The 17,871-nt window shown below is 40.9% G+C and overlaps 1 protein-coding gene across 3 annotated transcripts in view; it reads right to left on the bottom strand.

The window, feature by feature from the left end:
- Nucleotides 1-17,871, bottom strand: part of LRP2 (LDL receptor related protein 2) — a 217,917-nt gene that overhangs the window by 160,810 nt on the left and 39,236 nt on the right. For all 3 annotated transcript variants that reach the window (XM_090045536.1, XM_090045537.1, XM_090045539.1), the window contains exons 5-11: nt 17,287-17,397; nt 17,042-17,155; nt 15,114-15,230; nt 10,363-10,506; nt 9,201-9,320; nt 2,557-2,685; nt 932-1,101 (exon numbers count right to left, since the gene is read on the bottom strand). In XM_090045536.1, coding sequence (XP_089901662.1) covers nt 932-1,101; nt 2,557-2,685; nt 9,201-9,320; nt 10,363-10,506; nt 15,114-15,230; nt 17,042-17,155; nt 17,287-17,397 — 905 coding nt within the window. The remainder of the gene's footprint in view (nt 1-931; nt 1,102-2,556; nt 2,686-9,200; nt 9,321-10,362; nt 10,507-15,113; nt 15,231-17,041; nt 17,156-17,286; nt 17,398-17,871) is intronic.

Genomic DNA, 17,871 nt, shown 5'->3' with positions numbered 1-17,871 from the left:
CAACCCTTTCCACATAGGATCAGTAGGAAGGAAGCCACGGACAAAAAATCCTTCTATTTCCCTCCAGCATATGAAGTATGTATTAAAATCTTTTATTATTTTAAATTGTTCTCTTTTTAAAGGTCTGAAGTTTGGAGAAATTGAATGTATAAGTAGAATGACATGTAATGTTTGTAACATGGCAAGATACCCAGAAAGACAACAACTTCTTACTGATACAGGAAAATCTTCACTATTGGCTAACTTGTCCTAAAAAAGTTCCTACAAAAGATAGCTTTGGGATGTTCAGCAACTGAATTGCAAGTTTGATTCTTTTAACTAAAGTTGAGAGAGGAAGAAGAGACAGAGGTAAGAATCCCCCTGACTTTTAAATAAGTACCCCAAACTGTTTCTTAAAAATTACATTGCTTTACTTTAAGTTAAAGTTGCACCTGTTTCCTGTTTTCAAAAAAAATGAAGTGTAACAAAATATTGGCTCATTACACAAAATACTGTCAATATGTGTTATTCAAAGTTCAATTACCATTCCATTTAGAGTATATGGAGAAATCTGATTTTTATCATCTTGGAAAGTACAGCAGTTTTACATTTTAAATGATCAAGTTTCAAAAAATTACTAAGAAAAATTTGCCCAGTTTTGAAAGAATGTCTACTATTTCTCTTAATTAGGCTTTTGGACTCTATTTCAACTAAAATTAAAAGTTGCTCAAGACAGCATAATATAATAGCTTTCTTTGTTTAACATATCACATGTAATAGTATAACTTGAAAAATGTGGTGATTAACATAAAACATCTCAAGGGACCTTTTTTGTTAGAAAACAAAGATACAGCCTGCCTTTACTCCCCAAAATTAAAAGCTATCAACACATTCTGCTCCTGGTTTTCCCTACCTTCAAAACAACTGTATCTCACTTGAAAGCTCTACATACCTTATCTTGTACTGTGTCTGTCCAAAAGACTCTATGTAAATAAAAATGGAAGTCCACTCCAACTGCGACTCCACGATTTTGTGATTGCATCAAAGTACGAAAACTCCTTCCATGAAGATCTCCAATGAGCAAATCACGACCATTTGAGAAAATAATTGATGCAACACCAGCTAAAAGTGAAGGTAACAAGAGGTGTTCAATGATGATATGAATAGGTTCTTTTGTAAATGGGGATTAATGGGCATGTCTACATGAGACACTTAATGTGCAGAAAACTAAATTCTACTGGACATTAGCATGGTGGGAAAAACCCATGCTAATGAGCAAATGTACAGTAGATTTTAGTCTCCTGTGCATTAATGTCACTAAAAAAAAAATTCATGTGTGTTAATGTGCAGTAGCACCAATTACGGCACATTTAGTACCTGTTACTACAGGTACTGAACTTAATGCACCGTAATTACAGTGCATTAATGAATGTGTAGACACACCCAATGAGCTTCAGACTATGAACAGAACAATTTACTGTAAACCGACATTGATCGGGGTAGAAATGTCCGCCTACTGGTTACAACTGTGATTATTTTGAAGATGTATCCATTGCATCCACTTCAACATTTGGTTCTTTAATTACTGCGTGGCAACCTAGCTTTCATCCTCATTTGCAACCTAGAAGGAACTGAGTGAGGAAAATACATTATGCATCGATATCCTAAGCAAGTTTCTCACTCATTCCCTCCTTTTGCTAACTTCTCCTTTTCGTAATCAAAGAGGAAATTTTCAAAAGATCTTTTTTTCTCTGTGAGAACCAGATTCTTTGATGCTGGCATGCAGCTTCTCTTCCATGACTGTTCATGTACTGCCACTTCCTATATGTTTTCTTCATTCTCATATTACATCAGAAGCTTTCACATCAAAGAAACTCAAGTTAAGAAGACTTTGAAGAAAAGCCTGTTTTGAAACTACATATCCATTGACATGATTTGTGCATATGTTTCAGAGGAACATATTAAGACACAAATTTTGCTCACCTTACTCAGAGAAAGCTCCCATTGGGTGCATCTACACATCCATTAAAGTTCAGTACCCACTGCACATTAAATTTAGTACTTGCAAAAGGAAGTACTAAATAAATGTGCAGTAGGTTGCCCTACTATGCATTAGCACAATCACATGGTTTTTTATGAAGGTTAATGGCAGATTAATACTACTGAGCATTAGCCTAATAGCATCATTTTTGCCGTGGTGCTGTAATGCACTGTCTACTGCGCATTAAGTGTCTTGTGTAGATGCACCCAATAAAGTCCCATTAAAGAGAAAGAGAAAATGACTGGAAACCAGGTATGCAATATACAAATAACAGGACACATGACAAGCAGTCTAAAAATGACCAATTAGTCAGAAAATTCTACAGGAAAGTTGGCTTTGTACAATGAGAGCGCACTCTGCAAGCAGCATAATCTTTCATACCAGTGGACCATTTTTAGTCTACTCTCTGTCTTTAAGCAGATTTCATTTATTTAAAAAAGTATTGACATTTCGACAAGTACATAGGACATGACAAGTTAGCATCTGCTTTCCTAGTATAACAACAACAACAAAAATGTTTGCTCCCATTTACTTACTGGAAGTGTTAGCTCTGCAGTGCCGGTGATGCTCTAGGAAATAACCCTCCACACAACGACACTGGTGATGCCCAACACGATCTTCACACAGCTGGTCACATATACCCCACATCTTGCAGTCATCAAAATCTATTAGATGAGTATAACACATTTATAAATAAAAGTCTGAAAAAAGGAGATGCCTTCACACTCTGAAAGCCCAGAAAGTTTACACTCCCTGTTTTTCTTATATCTGTCTGCAAAGATTCTTTTCATCTCCATTTTTGTGCTGCACACAACAGTGCAAGACAGTAGGAGACAGAGACAGGCAGTAGGATCACTGGAAACTGCCCTGTACAACAAAAAAGGACAGATCCTTAATTCTAAGTTCTCCATTCATGATAGGAGGACCTCAAAGTACAAAAGAACAATCCTGTAGCCTAATGCTGAAAAGTGCTGATGTCCTTGGGAGCTAAAGGTACTCAGCACCTTCCCACTGTCCAATCATGTTGTTGGATCAATTCCTATGAGACTGAGGTCAGTAACAGATCCACAGCATGAGAATAAATTGAAAGAAACAGGTACCAGAAGTCAATACAAGATCTACTACAGAACTGACCAACGTTTTTATTGTTGTGATAAAACTACTGTTGTGCCATAAGCATAAAAAACTACACCCTCTGAAACATTCTTAGTTATCAGAAACATTTCTATTGGTAAGAGCAGGAGCAGAAATAAGAAGAGAAAATGTGGAAAGATATTAGCAGCTCCTAAGTGAGTATTACAAGTGGAGGTAGTGGTTGAATGTGAATATATTTTTCCACATGATCATTATATATTGTATCAATACATTTATGTATATCAACATTAATTTATATATATCTATAGAGAAGACTAGTGAGTAATGAACATACAGGAATGGGAATCTACAGGCCAATTGATACAGATTGTATCAGGTAACATCAGATAGTGCCAGTTAACATAAAACTGATTTTAACTGTTCATTTACAATACATTTAAAAATAATTTATTATTAGGAATGCTAATGAAGATTCCATTATGTTAATGAGACTCAACCAAGGTTCCATGTCACCCTGAAATCCTTTCCTAGCAAGCTGTAGGAGCCGTCCCTCTCCCTAGCCGAAGACTCACCCCTCTCCCCAGCCCTGCCCCCTACCTCCCAGTTCCAGGGCTGTCAGCAGGGAGGGAGGGGAAGCCAGCAACAGCAAGCTGCTCCTTTTATGAGCTGCCAGCTTGCTCAGCCTGAGTGGGAGGGGGGTGGGGATGGGAGGGGGAGTGTGGATAGGAGCCCCCCAACCTCATGTCCCTCACAACCCTCATGGCTGGGGCACTGGGAATGGCCGGGCCAAGCAAGGCAGGGGGGCTCTGATTCACCCCCTCCCCACCCCCCAGCTCAAGCCACGCAAGCTGGCAGCTCGTGAAAAGAACAGCTCGCTGTTGCTGGTTTCCCCCCTTCTTCCACCCTCCTTCCCTGCTGACAGTCCCAGGGGAGTTGGGGAAAACAACCCAGTCTCAATGCACGAAAATTAACACAAGTTCCCTAAGGTGCTTCAAGGCATTTGAGGAGGGTTAATTTTTCACATGATCAGACACTTCAAAAGCACTTTGTGGCCATGCGAGTGTGTCATCATGGCACAGCTGTAGAGCACTTTCAGGGACCCAATCATGCAAAAAATGTAACTTCTATCTCCATCCAATGTTAAAACATTCTGATCTGTTGTAGTCTTTCTGAGTTCTTTGAGATAGATGACTTGTTCTATTATTTTTCTATAGCCAAAAACAAGCGAAAACACATTTTCTGAGAGGTGCATCAAGTCTATCAAGCAGTTTCTCAGGCCCAAAAAGGTTGAGAACCACTGCTCTAAACAGTTAGAAACAGCCCATTTAAAACCATCAACTTAAGCTTCTATTGTAGCTTCACAAGATGAAGCTCTTTACAAAACCTGGCTGGATGCTATGTTTTGAAAACTGGCGAAATCAGAGACAAACACAGACAATACCACAAGCATACAAAGGCTATAATGCATATTGCCTGCAGTTCTTCAATGCTGGCACAAGGTGTATATAGCAATAGACATAATTAAGAAGCCAACATCCTTCATTTAAATTCATTTAACCTGACTCTTTGGGAAATGATCTTGAAGAGATCATTAGGGCACAAACCTGGCCCAGTAAAAAGGAGAGGATGAAGTGATAATCCTACTGGAACTTCACCTTGCAGCTGGATAGACCAGCAGAAGCCAGGAAACCAAACATCTTACTGGCTCAGAGGACCTACAATAAATCCATATCAGAAACATTGTTCATGCGATGAACATCTGACAAATAAGGCAAAAGGAAAGATCTCGTAAAGTTTCACCAGTTGTCCTGGGCGTTCTGGGGACCATCCCAATGACTTAGACAGGTCTAATGTCCAAGTTTCCAAAAGCCACTATTTTGAAGACATCTTCCATATTGTAATCAAATATTTTGATTTTTAAGGATGTGGCTGATCCCATCCTCACAATGAAATATTCACAATCCATAAAAAATGTCACTCTAAGATTGTGATATAAAATAATGATAATAATGCTTTGTTTTCTATATAGCAATCCAAAAGATGTCAATGAACTTTCATGCTGATGAACTAATAACTGATAAACCATTTCCCAGGCTTTAATAAAACAACCCTAACTATATTTGCTTTATATACAGTAGCCATGTGTATAAAAAGAGAGACAGGTATATGTTAATCATAGAAAATTAGAGCTGGAAGGGACCTTAGGAGGTCATCTAGTCCAACCCCCCGCTCAAAGTAGGACCACCCCCAACTATATCATTCCAGGAAAGGCTTTTTCTAGCCAGGTCTTAATAACCTCCAAGGATAGAAATTCCACAACCTCCTTATTATCCAAGATAGTTATTATTACATCTGAACTTTAGTTAAGACCTATCTCTAGTTGTTATAACTATACAGCCAGAGAGAATCACATCTATGAACATTAAGCTCAGTGCTACAGCACTAAGATAAACATAATAAATTCATATAGCTCAGCATGTTGTTGTTTAAGGAAGCCTTAAAACAGGCTCAGCAACCTGATGCTACATACATTTGCACTGTGAAGGTTCTCTTTACCACTTACAGGTAAAGGTGCATCAATACATTGGTCCAATACCGGATCAGCACCAATATAAAGAAAATTGTCTATATCGGAAATCGGCCTGATGTGAAAGAGAATTTGGAAGATAAATGGCCCGTGCATGCACACAGCCACAGCACAGCACGTAGGCAGCAAGGAGCACAGCTGGCAATGTGGAGAGCTGCATGCAGCTGGTAAGTCTGTTGTGGTGAAAGGAGAGGGACATGGGGGGCAGATCAAGGCCCCCATAGTGAGGAGGGTGTGGGCTGAGGCTGGGGCAGGCACTGCTCAGCCAGAGTGAGGGGGGCACAGGATGGAGCCACATCTCATCTGGGGGGCACAAGAAGGGGGGGGGCAGCTCCCACCTCTGTGCTTGTCTGCTTATCCAGTGGCTCCTGCCACTGCTCCCACCATTTATCCGGGACAGCATGGGTGGGGGGGGCACATGCCCCCAGATCTACATGGGGCAGGCAGCAGCAGTGCTGGGAGGGGGGCTATGGGATGGCTACAGCAATTTTTGGGGTGGCTATATCCCACCCCCATAGTCCCCTCCCATCACTGCCGCCATTGCCTGCCCAGTGCTGCCTTGGTGCCAGCCTCAGCCCACAGCTGCAGCCTGCCCCAACCACGCAGATCCACACTTCCTCCCCCACCCACATCCCTCCATGCCCTCCCAGGCTTCACACAGCAAGAGCCGTCCCCCACGCCCCGTGGACAAGCCGCAGCTCCATCCCACACCCTGCCCCACCCCAGCTGGGCAGTACCTGTCCCAGTCCCATTCCCTTTCACCACAGGGGCCTTGATCTGCCCCGCCTCCACCCAAGCCCCTTCCCTTCCACCACAACAGACTTACCAGCTGTACTCAGCTGTATTGGAAATCGGATCTGTAGCAGCCAATATGCCTGCTTAAAAATTGTGTATCGGTATTGTCCCCAAAAATCCCTGTCGGTGCACCCCTACTTACAGGGTTTAAAATATCACTTTTAAATGAAAACTGACATTCTAGAGAGTGCAGGAGTTACATCGTTGCATGATCCCACTACTATTTTCCTGAACCCTGAGAATCAGTGTTTCTACCTACTGACGTTCATCAGGATCAATATGCCAGCTTTGACTGCAAATGTGCTTAGAAAATCTCACTGAGATGATACAGGTGGGCTCTAGAGGTAACTCTCCAGTTGCTGCTGAAATTTTTTCCCCTAAAATAGTGGCATATCTAGAATTTTCTTCATGGTGTTTTAAAGTAACTTTCAGACCAAAACTTCTCCTTGTCTCTTCCCTCTCCTCTCCCTCAAGTGTTAACAAATCAACACCAACTTGTGTTGTAATTTACAGCAGAAGTAACCAACATATTAAAGGCACTAACTTGGAAATGGCTTTGGCACTGAAAACCTAAACTTGTTCATTTTGAAAGATGCAAGGACAACTGGAATTGGATTACTTTGCTGGAAAAATAGCCTTTGAATTGCTAACTAAGTAACGCAGAAAGGTGACTGAACCCAAAGAAATGCAAGATCAAACACAGCCTTGTTACTAGATTCTGCAGCCTTAAGCACTGGCTGACACACAGTAGAAATAAACTATTTTCCAAAAAGCACTTTTCGGTATTTATTATAGATGGTTCTCTCAGCTGCGGTGCTCCAAAACATCAGATATTAAAAAAATCACAACTACATAGTAAATAAGAAGCAGTCAGGAACAGACAACCAGAGGACTAACTGAAAACTTGGGTTTTGAAAAATAGTAAATTAAAATAGTAATTATCACTAAAACAACAGATTAACCTTTCTGGAGTTAAAACAGTAAATCTGGTTTTAAACTGTAAACTGGAAGTGTAATCTACAGCATACTACAGTTAATATGCAAATGTTTATTAATCCCTTCATTTATCTATATGTTAAGCAGAAGAAAATGACCCCCAAGTCAGATGCCACATTGCACCAGAAGCTAAGGGAAGACGACCCTTCTTATATATGAATCACTAGTAGAAAAAAAGTAGGCACTGTTCCTCTCTCAAAATGACTGTAATCCATCTCCTCCAGTGGAATATTATATATCCCATGGGAAACATTACCTTAAATATGGGAGTGGGGAGGGGTTGTCAACCTCTCCAAACAAGTTCAGAGACCTGAACTTAACAATCAGTCAGTTAAAGAAAAGTGCTTCTTCCACATGCATTTCCTTTACCCAGAGCCTGACAGCTACTTCAGCCTAGAATAGTCCACTCACTCCTTTGTCTAACTGAAGGTATTTCTATATTGCAGAGACTACAGCTTACACAGACTTGACCTAGCTGATGCTCTGGAGAGTGCAGAAGTTCCAAAAGAACTCCAAAAATCAGCTAGCACAAGGCTGTTAGCCATGTAGCCACAGAAGGATGGAGTTCAGCACAAGTTGCAAAATCAATAAAGCACTGAGGTCTGTTATACTGCAGATACCCTGGTACTAATATCTGAGCTAAGTAGTTTAAAGCTACTTTGTGTGTACATAGACATTCCCTGATTTGCAGAAAAGCCAAATGACTCAATATACCTTTAAGTTCTTGCAAACATTTTTGGTTTGTAACCTCAGAATATACAGATACAGATACAGATAGGAGAAATGCAGCCCTCTGCAGGGACAATGAGTAACATATTTGTTTTAACCACAGCAGACTGCATTTTTGACATAATTAACTGGATTTCCCAAATTAACAGCAATATACACCAAGACAGCAGTAATGAGTTCTCCTAAGGCACAAAACAATAAAAAGGGCTAAAACATCAGAGGTGAACATAAAGGTGCCCTGAGAGAGCAAAATTTCTAAATACAATTCTGCACTTGAGGTTAAAAAAAAGGGTCTTTATTTACCAGTTGTAAGACCCTGGTAAATCCTCCTCACACCATCGTCCTGTCAACACTGGAATATTCTGTTGTTGAGGCCCCTGCCACGTTACACTTAAGGCATGATTATCCAGTTTATCATGCCTTAAATTATAGCCCAGCCAGTCAATCAATCAATGGCGTGATAAAATGAGGAATAAGCCTCACGAAAAGTAAGCAATAAATTTGTGGCTTGTTCCTATCATGCCTATTAATTGAATGTGTAGCCAGATGCTTCCCTGCAGCTAGGGGCCCCAATCAGCTGAGGGCTCCCAGCTACAGGAGCTTGCCATTTGCTGGTGCAGGAGGAGACTGGGATCATAATTCTGCTCCCTCTGCACTGGCAATAAGGTGTGCTTGGATCTGATGCTGGATCCCACAATCACACCTCCTGCTGTGCATGGATGGCATGGTAGGAGGCACAATTGTGTGGATCATGCATCAGATCCTATCTTACCTTTACCTAAACATCTGGCAGGAGCCAGAGTACTTTTTTCTTACTGTGTCCCTATTCATTCTACAATTTAATGTCATGACTCTCAAAATTTGCCTACTTATTATATAAATTGATTCACATGAATATATCCAAAAATAATGGGCATTTTTTCCTAACCATGTGGAGTCAAAACTCCCTGGACATCTGTATAACTACTGTTCACTTACCAATGCAAGTACGACTGTCATTGCTGCGTATTATATATCCTGCAGGGCAAAAGCAAGTTCCTCCAGTTGGTGAAGAATGGCAGCGATACTGGCAGCTCAAGGCAGCACAGTTTGATATGTCTAAAAATAAAATTAAGTCAATTCAAGATGCCCCTTACTATTATCATCTCAATAGCAGCTTTGCAGCACAAGAGTGTAGGCTATAGCAGTGTTGGTCTAAGGACATAGGCAGACAAGGTTCTTTGGGTAAATCTGATATCTTTTATTAGACCAACTCAAATAGTTGGAAAAATTCTTCTTAGCAATCTTTCGAGTTTAAATACCTTTCGTCAGGCTGAGGAAGCATCTGCAGTTGGTGGACGCATCTGCACGAATAGCACACACCAACTGCAGATGCTTCCTCAGCCTGACATAGGGTATTTGAACTCAAAAGCTTGCTAAGAAGAATTTTTCCAACTATTTGAGTTGGTCTAATAAAAAATATCAGATTTACCCAAAGAACCTTGTCTACCTATACAGCACAAGAAGCACTTAGCATAACAAGATTCAAATTTCTGTCAGTTCTGTTGAAAAACTATTCAAAAAGCATCATTTTAAATAGGAAACACATACTTACTGTTTCCTGCCATTTTTTATGTCTTTCTTTCAAAACAGTTGGCCTTATTTTTAATTAGTGGGGGCTGTACAAGAGCCTTATGGTCCCTCCCAGTCCTATGATGCTATGACTCACAAGGAGTGAAACTGTATGTGTCCAGTGCCCCCTGAGAACCAAACTGACTGCCTCCAGCCAAGTACCCCCAAAACAGTTACCCAAGATCATAAACTTGTTTTTAAAATTCTGACCAGTGCCTTGCCTCACACTGAAGTTAATCAGTAAGGTGCTCATGTGCAGTAACTACTGGATCACATACTTCCTCTCTAAGGAAAACTAAAATTTGTGGAATAGTAAGAAGCGGGAAAAATAGAAATCACAAATATTTTTCTGTCGAACTTTTTGCATAAGGGTTCAGCAGAACCATCTGGGCATGAGAGGAACCTTTTATATACAGAATTAGAAGAGTGTTGTGCTTCCAAATTCTCAGTTCTATTTAGGATGCTAGAGAGACATATAAAAAGATGTCAGCTTTCTGCTATTCCATGGATTGCTGATTCAAATACTCACTGCAGTGTCTGCCTGCAGTTATGTTTGTTTCATCTTCTCCTGCAGGGCAATCTGCTGTCCCATCACACACTTTGCCAAGTGGAATACACTGTCCTGACTCAGGACAGGCCCATTCCCCTGGGTAACACTCCTGGCGACCAACCTCTACAGAAAAGAAACAACATGAAAAACTATTACAAACAGCTTTTATGACAACCCAACAAAGCTTCTCCCATCTTTATTATTCAGCTCCTCCTCATGACAGTACACAAAGTTAAAGAAATAGCATCTATTTTTCTCTGTCATGGTTTTCCTTTATTTTCAAATTATAATATAGGAAATGTTCATGCTGTTAAGTGCACCATTTCAATGTTTTCCCCACTGTTCAAATAATAGCATTATGTTTTTTAGCTTGATTGGCACATAAGAAACAGAACAAGGGTTTTGCAGTCTTGAAAAATGCCTGCAAAGGCTAATAAAAAAAGAGGGAAAAGGGTATCATGGAAATTTCAGTTAAAAAAAAGTTTCTTTTTGCCTAAACCTTTTGCCTCTTACATATTTCTTGGACAATCTCAGCTAGACAAAACTACTATAAGATGGATAGACAACTGGCTCAACAGGTGTAAGCAAAGGATAATTATACATGAATCCAGGTCAGAATGGCAGGATGTTTTAAGTGGAGTCCCGCCAGGCTCAGTTCTGGACTCACCACTGTTCATTGTATTTATTACTGCATTTATTTGAATCTAAGACTAGGTTTTTCCTCTCCAGTCAGCTTGGGAAAAAAGTTCCTTCTCTTACATTTACATGCAAGTAAACCTCATTAAATACATTATCTATCATTAAACTTTTGCTAAAAGAAGCACGTTCTTAATAATGGAAACCAACTATGAAGCTGGTTAAATGCAGCCAACACTGAATATAAAATTCATGGCCCATACTAGACAAACATACTGAATTTTTTTTGCAAAAATATTTATTTCTATATAAATATAAAGCTGTCCCTCTGTCAGGTGTCAGGTGACCACTGTGGTTCATGTGGCAGATCAAAACATATTTTGACAACTACTGCAGTCTCATTACATTGCACACCGGCACACCTATCACCATTCCAATGCTATTACTCATTGTTCTTTCAGAGGGCTTGCTTCTGAAAGAATCTGTGCTAGTCCTCTCTCCACCATATGAGGTCTACCATTTCTTTCCTATCATCCTCTTCTCTCTTCCTGCAGTACCAGTACACAATGGAAACCTACCACAAAGATACATTAGTACACCCCATCTGAGTAAAAAATATGATAGTACCCATTGCACTCAGCCCCCCTCTGGATGAATTACGTCTATGGATATCCCCACATGCAAGTTCCTACGGGTATATTTATTTCTAGGTCAGTGTTTTCAAACTTCCTTCTCACCTCCATAAACTCATGGAGAGCAGGTTCTGACAGTAGGGGGGCAGGGGGAGGAAAAGAGGATGCCGGAGAGAAACGTTTGAGGGGCAGTGGACACAGGGACTACCTGATCCCCCTAGATTTATTTACCCTGATGTAGCAGTGGGAGGGGGACAAATTCAAGGCAAACTCTTAAATAATTAAACTCTATACCTGGAAAATTAAAACATATTTATACATTTTCCTTATATAGAATCTAATTATTGGGGGACCATCTTACAGTTGAGCAAATACAGTAATTATTTGGATTCTGGAATAAAGAGCTTCTTGAGCAAGTTTCCAGACAACACAAAACTGGGGAAGGATTGCAAAAACACATGAGGACAGGAACAGAATTCTCCACTGGAAAACTGGGTTGGAATTAATAAGATGAAGCTTGATGCTGACAAATTCAAAGTGCTACACCACAGGAAGAATAATAAAAAATACAAACACAAAATGGGTGACCTGGCTGGATGGCAATGCCACAGAAAAGGATCTGGAAGTCTTGGCAGATCACAGACTCAACGTGAGTCTGCAGTGTGATGCAGCTGCACAAAAGATGAATGCAGTTTTGGGACAAGACACTAGACATGACAGTGCCTCTGTACCTAGCATTGGTTAGGCCTCAACCAGAGTACTATGTGAAGTTTTGGGCTTCACACTTTAAAAGGATATGGAGAAGTTACAGTGGGTCCACAGGCAGCTGACAAAAATTATAACAGGCTTAGAAGGCAAGTCATTAGAGAAGAGGCTGAAGGAAAGACACATTCAGTTTGCAGAAAAGGCACTTAAGAAGGGACATGATAAAAGTATTCAAATATCTGAAGGATTGCCATAAAGAAGATGAGAAACACCTTTTCCCTGTTACTGGAGAGAGTAGGACATAGACCGATGGCTTGAAGTTGCAGCAAAGTAGGTTTAAATTGGATAGCAGGAAAAAAAAAGTCACTATTAGAACAGTGAGTCAGTGGAACAGACTGCCTAGGGAAGTTGTGGAATCTCCGTCACTCGAGGTGTTTTAGAGGTTGAACTGGCATTGATCCAGGATGATTTAGGAGTAGTTTGGCACATCTACACATTCATTAAAGCGCAGTAGTTACTGTGAATTTAGTTTAGTATGTGCTTAATGAACTACTAACTAAATGCACAGTAACCACAGTTACTGCACAATAGGGCTGGCACATGGTTTTTTAGTAACACTTACACTACTGTGCAGTAGCGTATTAGCATGGTTTTTGCCCAGAATGCTACTGTTCAGTGTTATTAGGCTACTGCGCACTAAGCATCTCATGTAGACATGCCTGCTGTGTCTGTCCTCTACTATGAATATTTCCCTGTTGGTCGCCACATGGGGCCAGAAGGGAAATTTTTTCTCCTCCTGCTGCTACATGTGTTTTGTTTTTTAAAGCTTTCCTCACAACCGTGGGGTGCTTGCTGTAGCCAAGGCTGGGGATTGTGACTGGAGTATGCCAATGCTTCTGCTATGGCTGAAACCCAAAGGTTCCTCGCTAGCAGGTGTTACCACTCTGCACAGGGTCAGACCAATCACCATATTTGGGGTCAGAAAGGAATTTTACCCCATGGCCAGCTTGGTATGGACTGTGGGGGGTTTTGCCTTCCGCCACAGTGGGGGACATGGCACTCTTCCTGAGATCTCTCAAGCATATTTTAAAAACCTTACAGCAGCAGAACACTGACCACTATGATTCCTCTGCTTTACCTGTGGCTGGTTAGGGTGTTGTATCTTGTGGTTTTGTCAGTGTTGACTGTGTAGTTTTGCTAATAAGTTAGACAATGGATTTGTATAGGATTGTTTTGATAGGTATGATCCTACCTCAGGCAGGGGGTTGGACATCTGGAAGTCTCTTCTAGTCCTACTTCTCTATGATTTTATGATTCTATGCAACGTCACTTCAACACTACCAATTTTTCCTCAGAAATTCTAACACAGAAAATTGTGGCAGAAAAGTATTATTTTTAGCCTATACCTTTTAATTTCTAGGCATTTAGTCTACCTTTGAAAACAAACAAATCTTAAAACAATAGACACAGTTCACAAAAAAGGTGATTATTCAAATAAGCAATTTTCCATGAAAAAGCAATTTAAAAAATACATTGACCAAACCAAGGCCTACATCTATGATTTTCTGCTGCAGTACCCTAGGCTGTCACTTAAGGGTGCCATGCAAGATTATCAGTGTTAGGTGTGGAAATACCTATGCATGAATCACAAGATAAACCCAGAGATTTCAAATAGGAATCCACAGTGTTAAAACCATTCTGACTTCTCGTCAATTTTCTGAGTTCCTTGCAACAAAAAAGTTGCTCCATTTTTCCCTAATCAAAAAACAAGTAAAATTAAGAACTGAGGGGTACCTTGACTTTAACAAGGGGTGCCATGAATCTAAAAAGGCTGAGAACCAATGGCCTATGTGTTCATTTCTCATTATCTGTACAATCAGCAGAGGCACAACTTGAAATGCTGGCACCCTGGGCAGTACAAGGAGAGGGGGAAGCCAGTGCTTACCTCCCTGCATAGAGGCTGCAGCAGTTGTGACAATGGCACAGGATGCTACTGCCTCAGTGCAAGCTCTCTGAACAAGTCTTGCTCTGGTGGTGGTGGGAACAGTGGCATGGGCTCCCCGGGGGCTGCTGTTCTTTTGCTCCTTCTAAATTGATGCCTAAGACTACTGTCCCACTTCCTCTCTTTATGCCCCTCCCTAAGGTTTACTACTGGCAATCAGAATTACTATGAAGTCCTCTAAATAAGGCAACTTGATAGAAGATATCTATTAAAGAGAAAGATAGCTACTGAAATACCACATTTACTCAGAATAGTAGCCAAAAACGGGATTTTCTTTCTAACAGATCATCTGGTCCTCCACTCAGAATACACAGAGGTACTGAAATATGCTTTCTTCAGTCCTGAGCTTGCAGCTTAACAGTGGGCATGCTCACTGTGCTTTCCAGCTAAGTAGTATGGCTTCACAGAAGGACTTACTTGACTCCCACAGATGTCTACTTAAATTTATTATTGCTGGTGGTGCAATATCAGGACTATGAAAATAAATTACTGGAGCATAGCCACTTCATACTCACCATCTTAGTAAAAGCCCTGCCCCATAAGTTATAAATAATATATATTATGTTAGTAGAACAGCATCTGTAAATATTGTTTAAGTTTTCTAAGGGCATGTCTAAGGGCACTATATTTTTTAAGTTTTCTAAGAGCACTATATTTTTAAAAACTCTCATAAAATAGATAATGTTAGCACTGTGGTTAAGGAGGTTTTGCCTTGCAAAATGTCTTATTTTAATTAAGTTTGCTTTAGTCTTTACCACATCCTCTTTCATCTTCATTATCCTCACAGTCATCATCACCATCACAAATCCAGCTCTGGTGAATACAACGGCCACTTGGGCAAGTGAAGAAATTCCCCCTGCAAGTTACATAAGCTGAGAAAAGGAAAAACAAAAGACATGGATTAGTCCAAGTGACAAAACTATTACTACCTGTAACAGTTAACTGACAGATAAATAGCGAAATCAGTCATTCAGAACCTCTCCTAAAGAATAACCTCAGTTCTAGACCACAGACATGTTCTAAACTTTGTTTTTTCACCCATTTTAAAGTATTTTGATCCTTGAAGAAACCAAGAAAGAATAAAAAAGTACTTGTCCTTTCCACACAAAGTACTTTGTGTGACTGGATCTAATTGTTCCTCATTTCCTGCAGCCTGCCCCCACGCCCCTGCCAGGCTTCTATCTGTCCAGCACAACCCATTACTCTGATTGCACACCCAACAGCGTCTCCAGGCTTCCCCTCCAGCTTCTGCTTCCTGTGCCTGTCCCAGGGGGTGGCATGGCATGCTGCAGCCTGCAGTGCTTGGGAAGCCCGCAGTGTAGTGCAGGATAGCCCATAGACAATGAGCAGGGGAGAGGGAGAAGGCTGTGCACACATAGTGCAGCAGGGAGGAGGGTGTCCACAGCTCACACTATTACATCTGGTGAGACCTGCAGACCCTGCTGGTGTAGCCTACATAGGGTGCAACTTCTGGCCACCTAGAAAGCCCTGGTATACTTAGTTGGGCACAATGAAGGAAGAATGTTCAGAAAAAAAGAAAGAAACAGGTTTCTTCCCAGGGTACTCAAAAAGGGAAGGGAAGAGAGCACGCAGTAGGGAACATCTTTACAGGATAGCATCAAGATGTTGGTGTCATGTGGACAGATAAGGAGGACTCAGGAAGGAGAAGAATGTTGTCTTCTTTCCAACAATTAATGGTTTTGGTAGCATGGACATACTAAACAGGAAAATGTGACCCTTGATGAACCTATAACAATACTTCTTCAGTAACCTTGAGAGTCAAAATCATGACATCATTTAAAGAAGGGTTGGCCAACCTACAGCATGTGTGCCACAAGTAGCATAGGCATCATCTGTATGTGGCATGCAGCACACTGGGGAGGGTGCCAAAAGTACAGTGTTAGATCAGGCAGGGAACAGAAAGCTGAGGAGCAGATCAGGTTGAGAAAGAGGATCAGAGTGATACTTATGGATGCACTAGTAAGTAAAAGATTGGCCCCCATTGGTTTAAAAGACCTTTTGTCAAAAGCAAAACATAGGGGTGCCAAGTGGCAACTTCGTGGGTACAATGCAGAAAGGGAGGCATAATACCCAGTCCCCAAAACAAAAGTACCACATAGAAGTTTCCGTTAACAGAGCTTCCAGTCAATGAGTTAACTTAAATATTTAATAAAGGACTATCTTCACCATGCAGTTCACCCCTTATGGCCTATGGGAACAATTCTAGAAGGTCTGATCCGTATACGTAATGATTAAAACAAAAATGAACCAAACAGATTTTTAAAATATTAATAATTATTAAATTAAATGTTAATAATTTTTTTAATATTCAACAACTACTGAACATAGGAAACAAAAGGAGTTGACTGCAATTTGAGGTAACAAAGAAATTAACAAGACACAAGGCTATTTATCAAGAAGAAAACTTCCACTAACTTCAGTGCATATAGTACTATACAGATACATATTTCATGGCAAATTCTCCTTGAAGAATAATTCCTTGTTAAAGCAGCACAGATACCTTTCATTATTTCAGGGGGGAAAACAAAGTAAAAAAGCTTTTCAATGTCCCTTACAGTGTAACAGGGCCCTCCTCTTCCTCCCTGAAAACTGTTGTGCAATTTAAGAAAACCAGAAACAGTCTTAATGCAACCGACAAAGAAGCTAAATAAAGCCATCATACTGCAAGAGTTTTCATCGCTCCTGTCTCCACAGTCATCATCGTGATCGCAGATGAAGGCTCGAGGGATACACTCTCCATTAGCACACTGAAACTGGTTATTGGCACACCCATGAGCTGAAAGATATTTGAATGCAGAAAAGCAAGTGTATATATATATTCAGATTCTGTAAATAAATTGCAATATTTATATTACAGGGAGCATACATAATGCAGTTAGTATGACTTATCTTGAATGTAGAACTTACTGCAATTAGCTTCATCAGAGGAGTCCCTGCAATCGACTTTACCATCGCAACGTTGGCTTGCGTTAAAACATGCTCCATTTGCACAAGATAACTGTTCACATGTTGGGTAGTCTGCAAGGAAAAAAAGCTTCAGTATCAGCATCATTGTTAGAATATGAAGCACCTTCACTATCATGTGTAAAGTAGTGGGCACAGAGATTTAGAAAGCTCAAAAGAAACACTAGAACACATCAATGGTCTGCCTAATCCAGTATCCTGCCTCCTAGACCAGGGGTTTTCAACCTTTTTAAATCAGTGTGCCCCCAGCAGCCAAATGCAGAGTGGGGGGGGATGGCATGTAGCCAGATGTGGAACAGTGGCAGCGTGGGGTGGTGGATGGTGGCAGCAGCCATCCACCACGTGCAATCTCCCCTCGCCACCCCCCCGTCTGACCAGCTGGGCAGCACCTGTGCAGCCCGCAGAGGGGCACTGCTGCCCTTACCCTACCCCAGCCCTGCTCCTGAGAGGTGGTGGTGCGGGGTAGTGGGTGGTGGTGCTCTGTCTCTGCCGGCCCATGCATACCCCCTAATGCCTTCCCAAGGATTC

This window comes from Crocodylus siamensis, chromosome 4 (genome assembly GCF_052110815.1).
Source record: "Crocodylus siamensis isolate JL-2025a chromosome 4, ASM5211081v1, whole genome shotgun sequence".
Lineage (NCBI taxonomy): Eukaryota > Metazoa > Chordata > Crocodylia > Crocodylidae > Crocodylus > Crocodylus siamensis.
The sequence above is the reverse complement of the archived record's forward strand: the minus strand, read 5'-3'. Positions and strand labels throughout refer to the sequence as shown.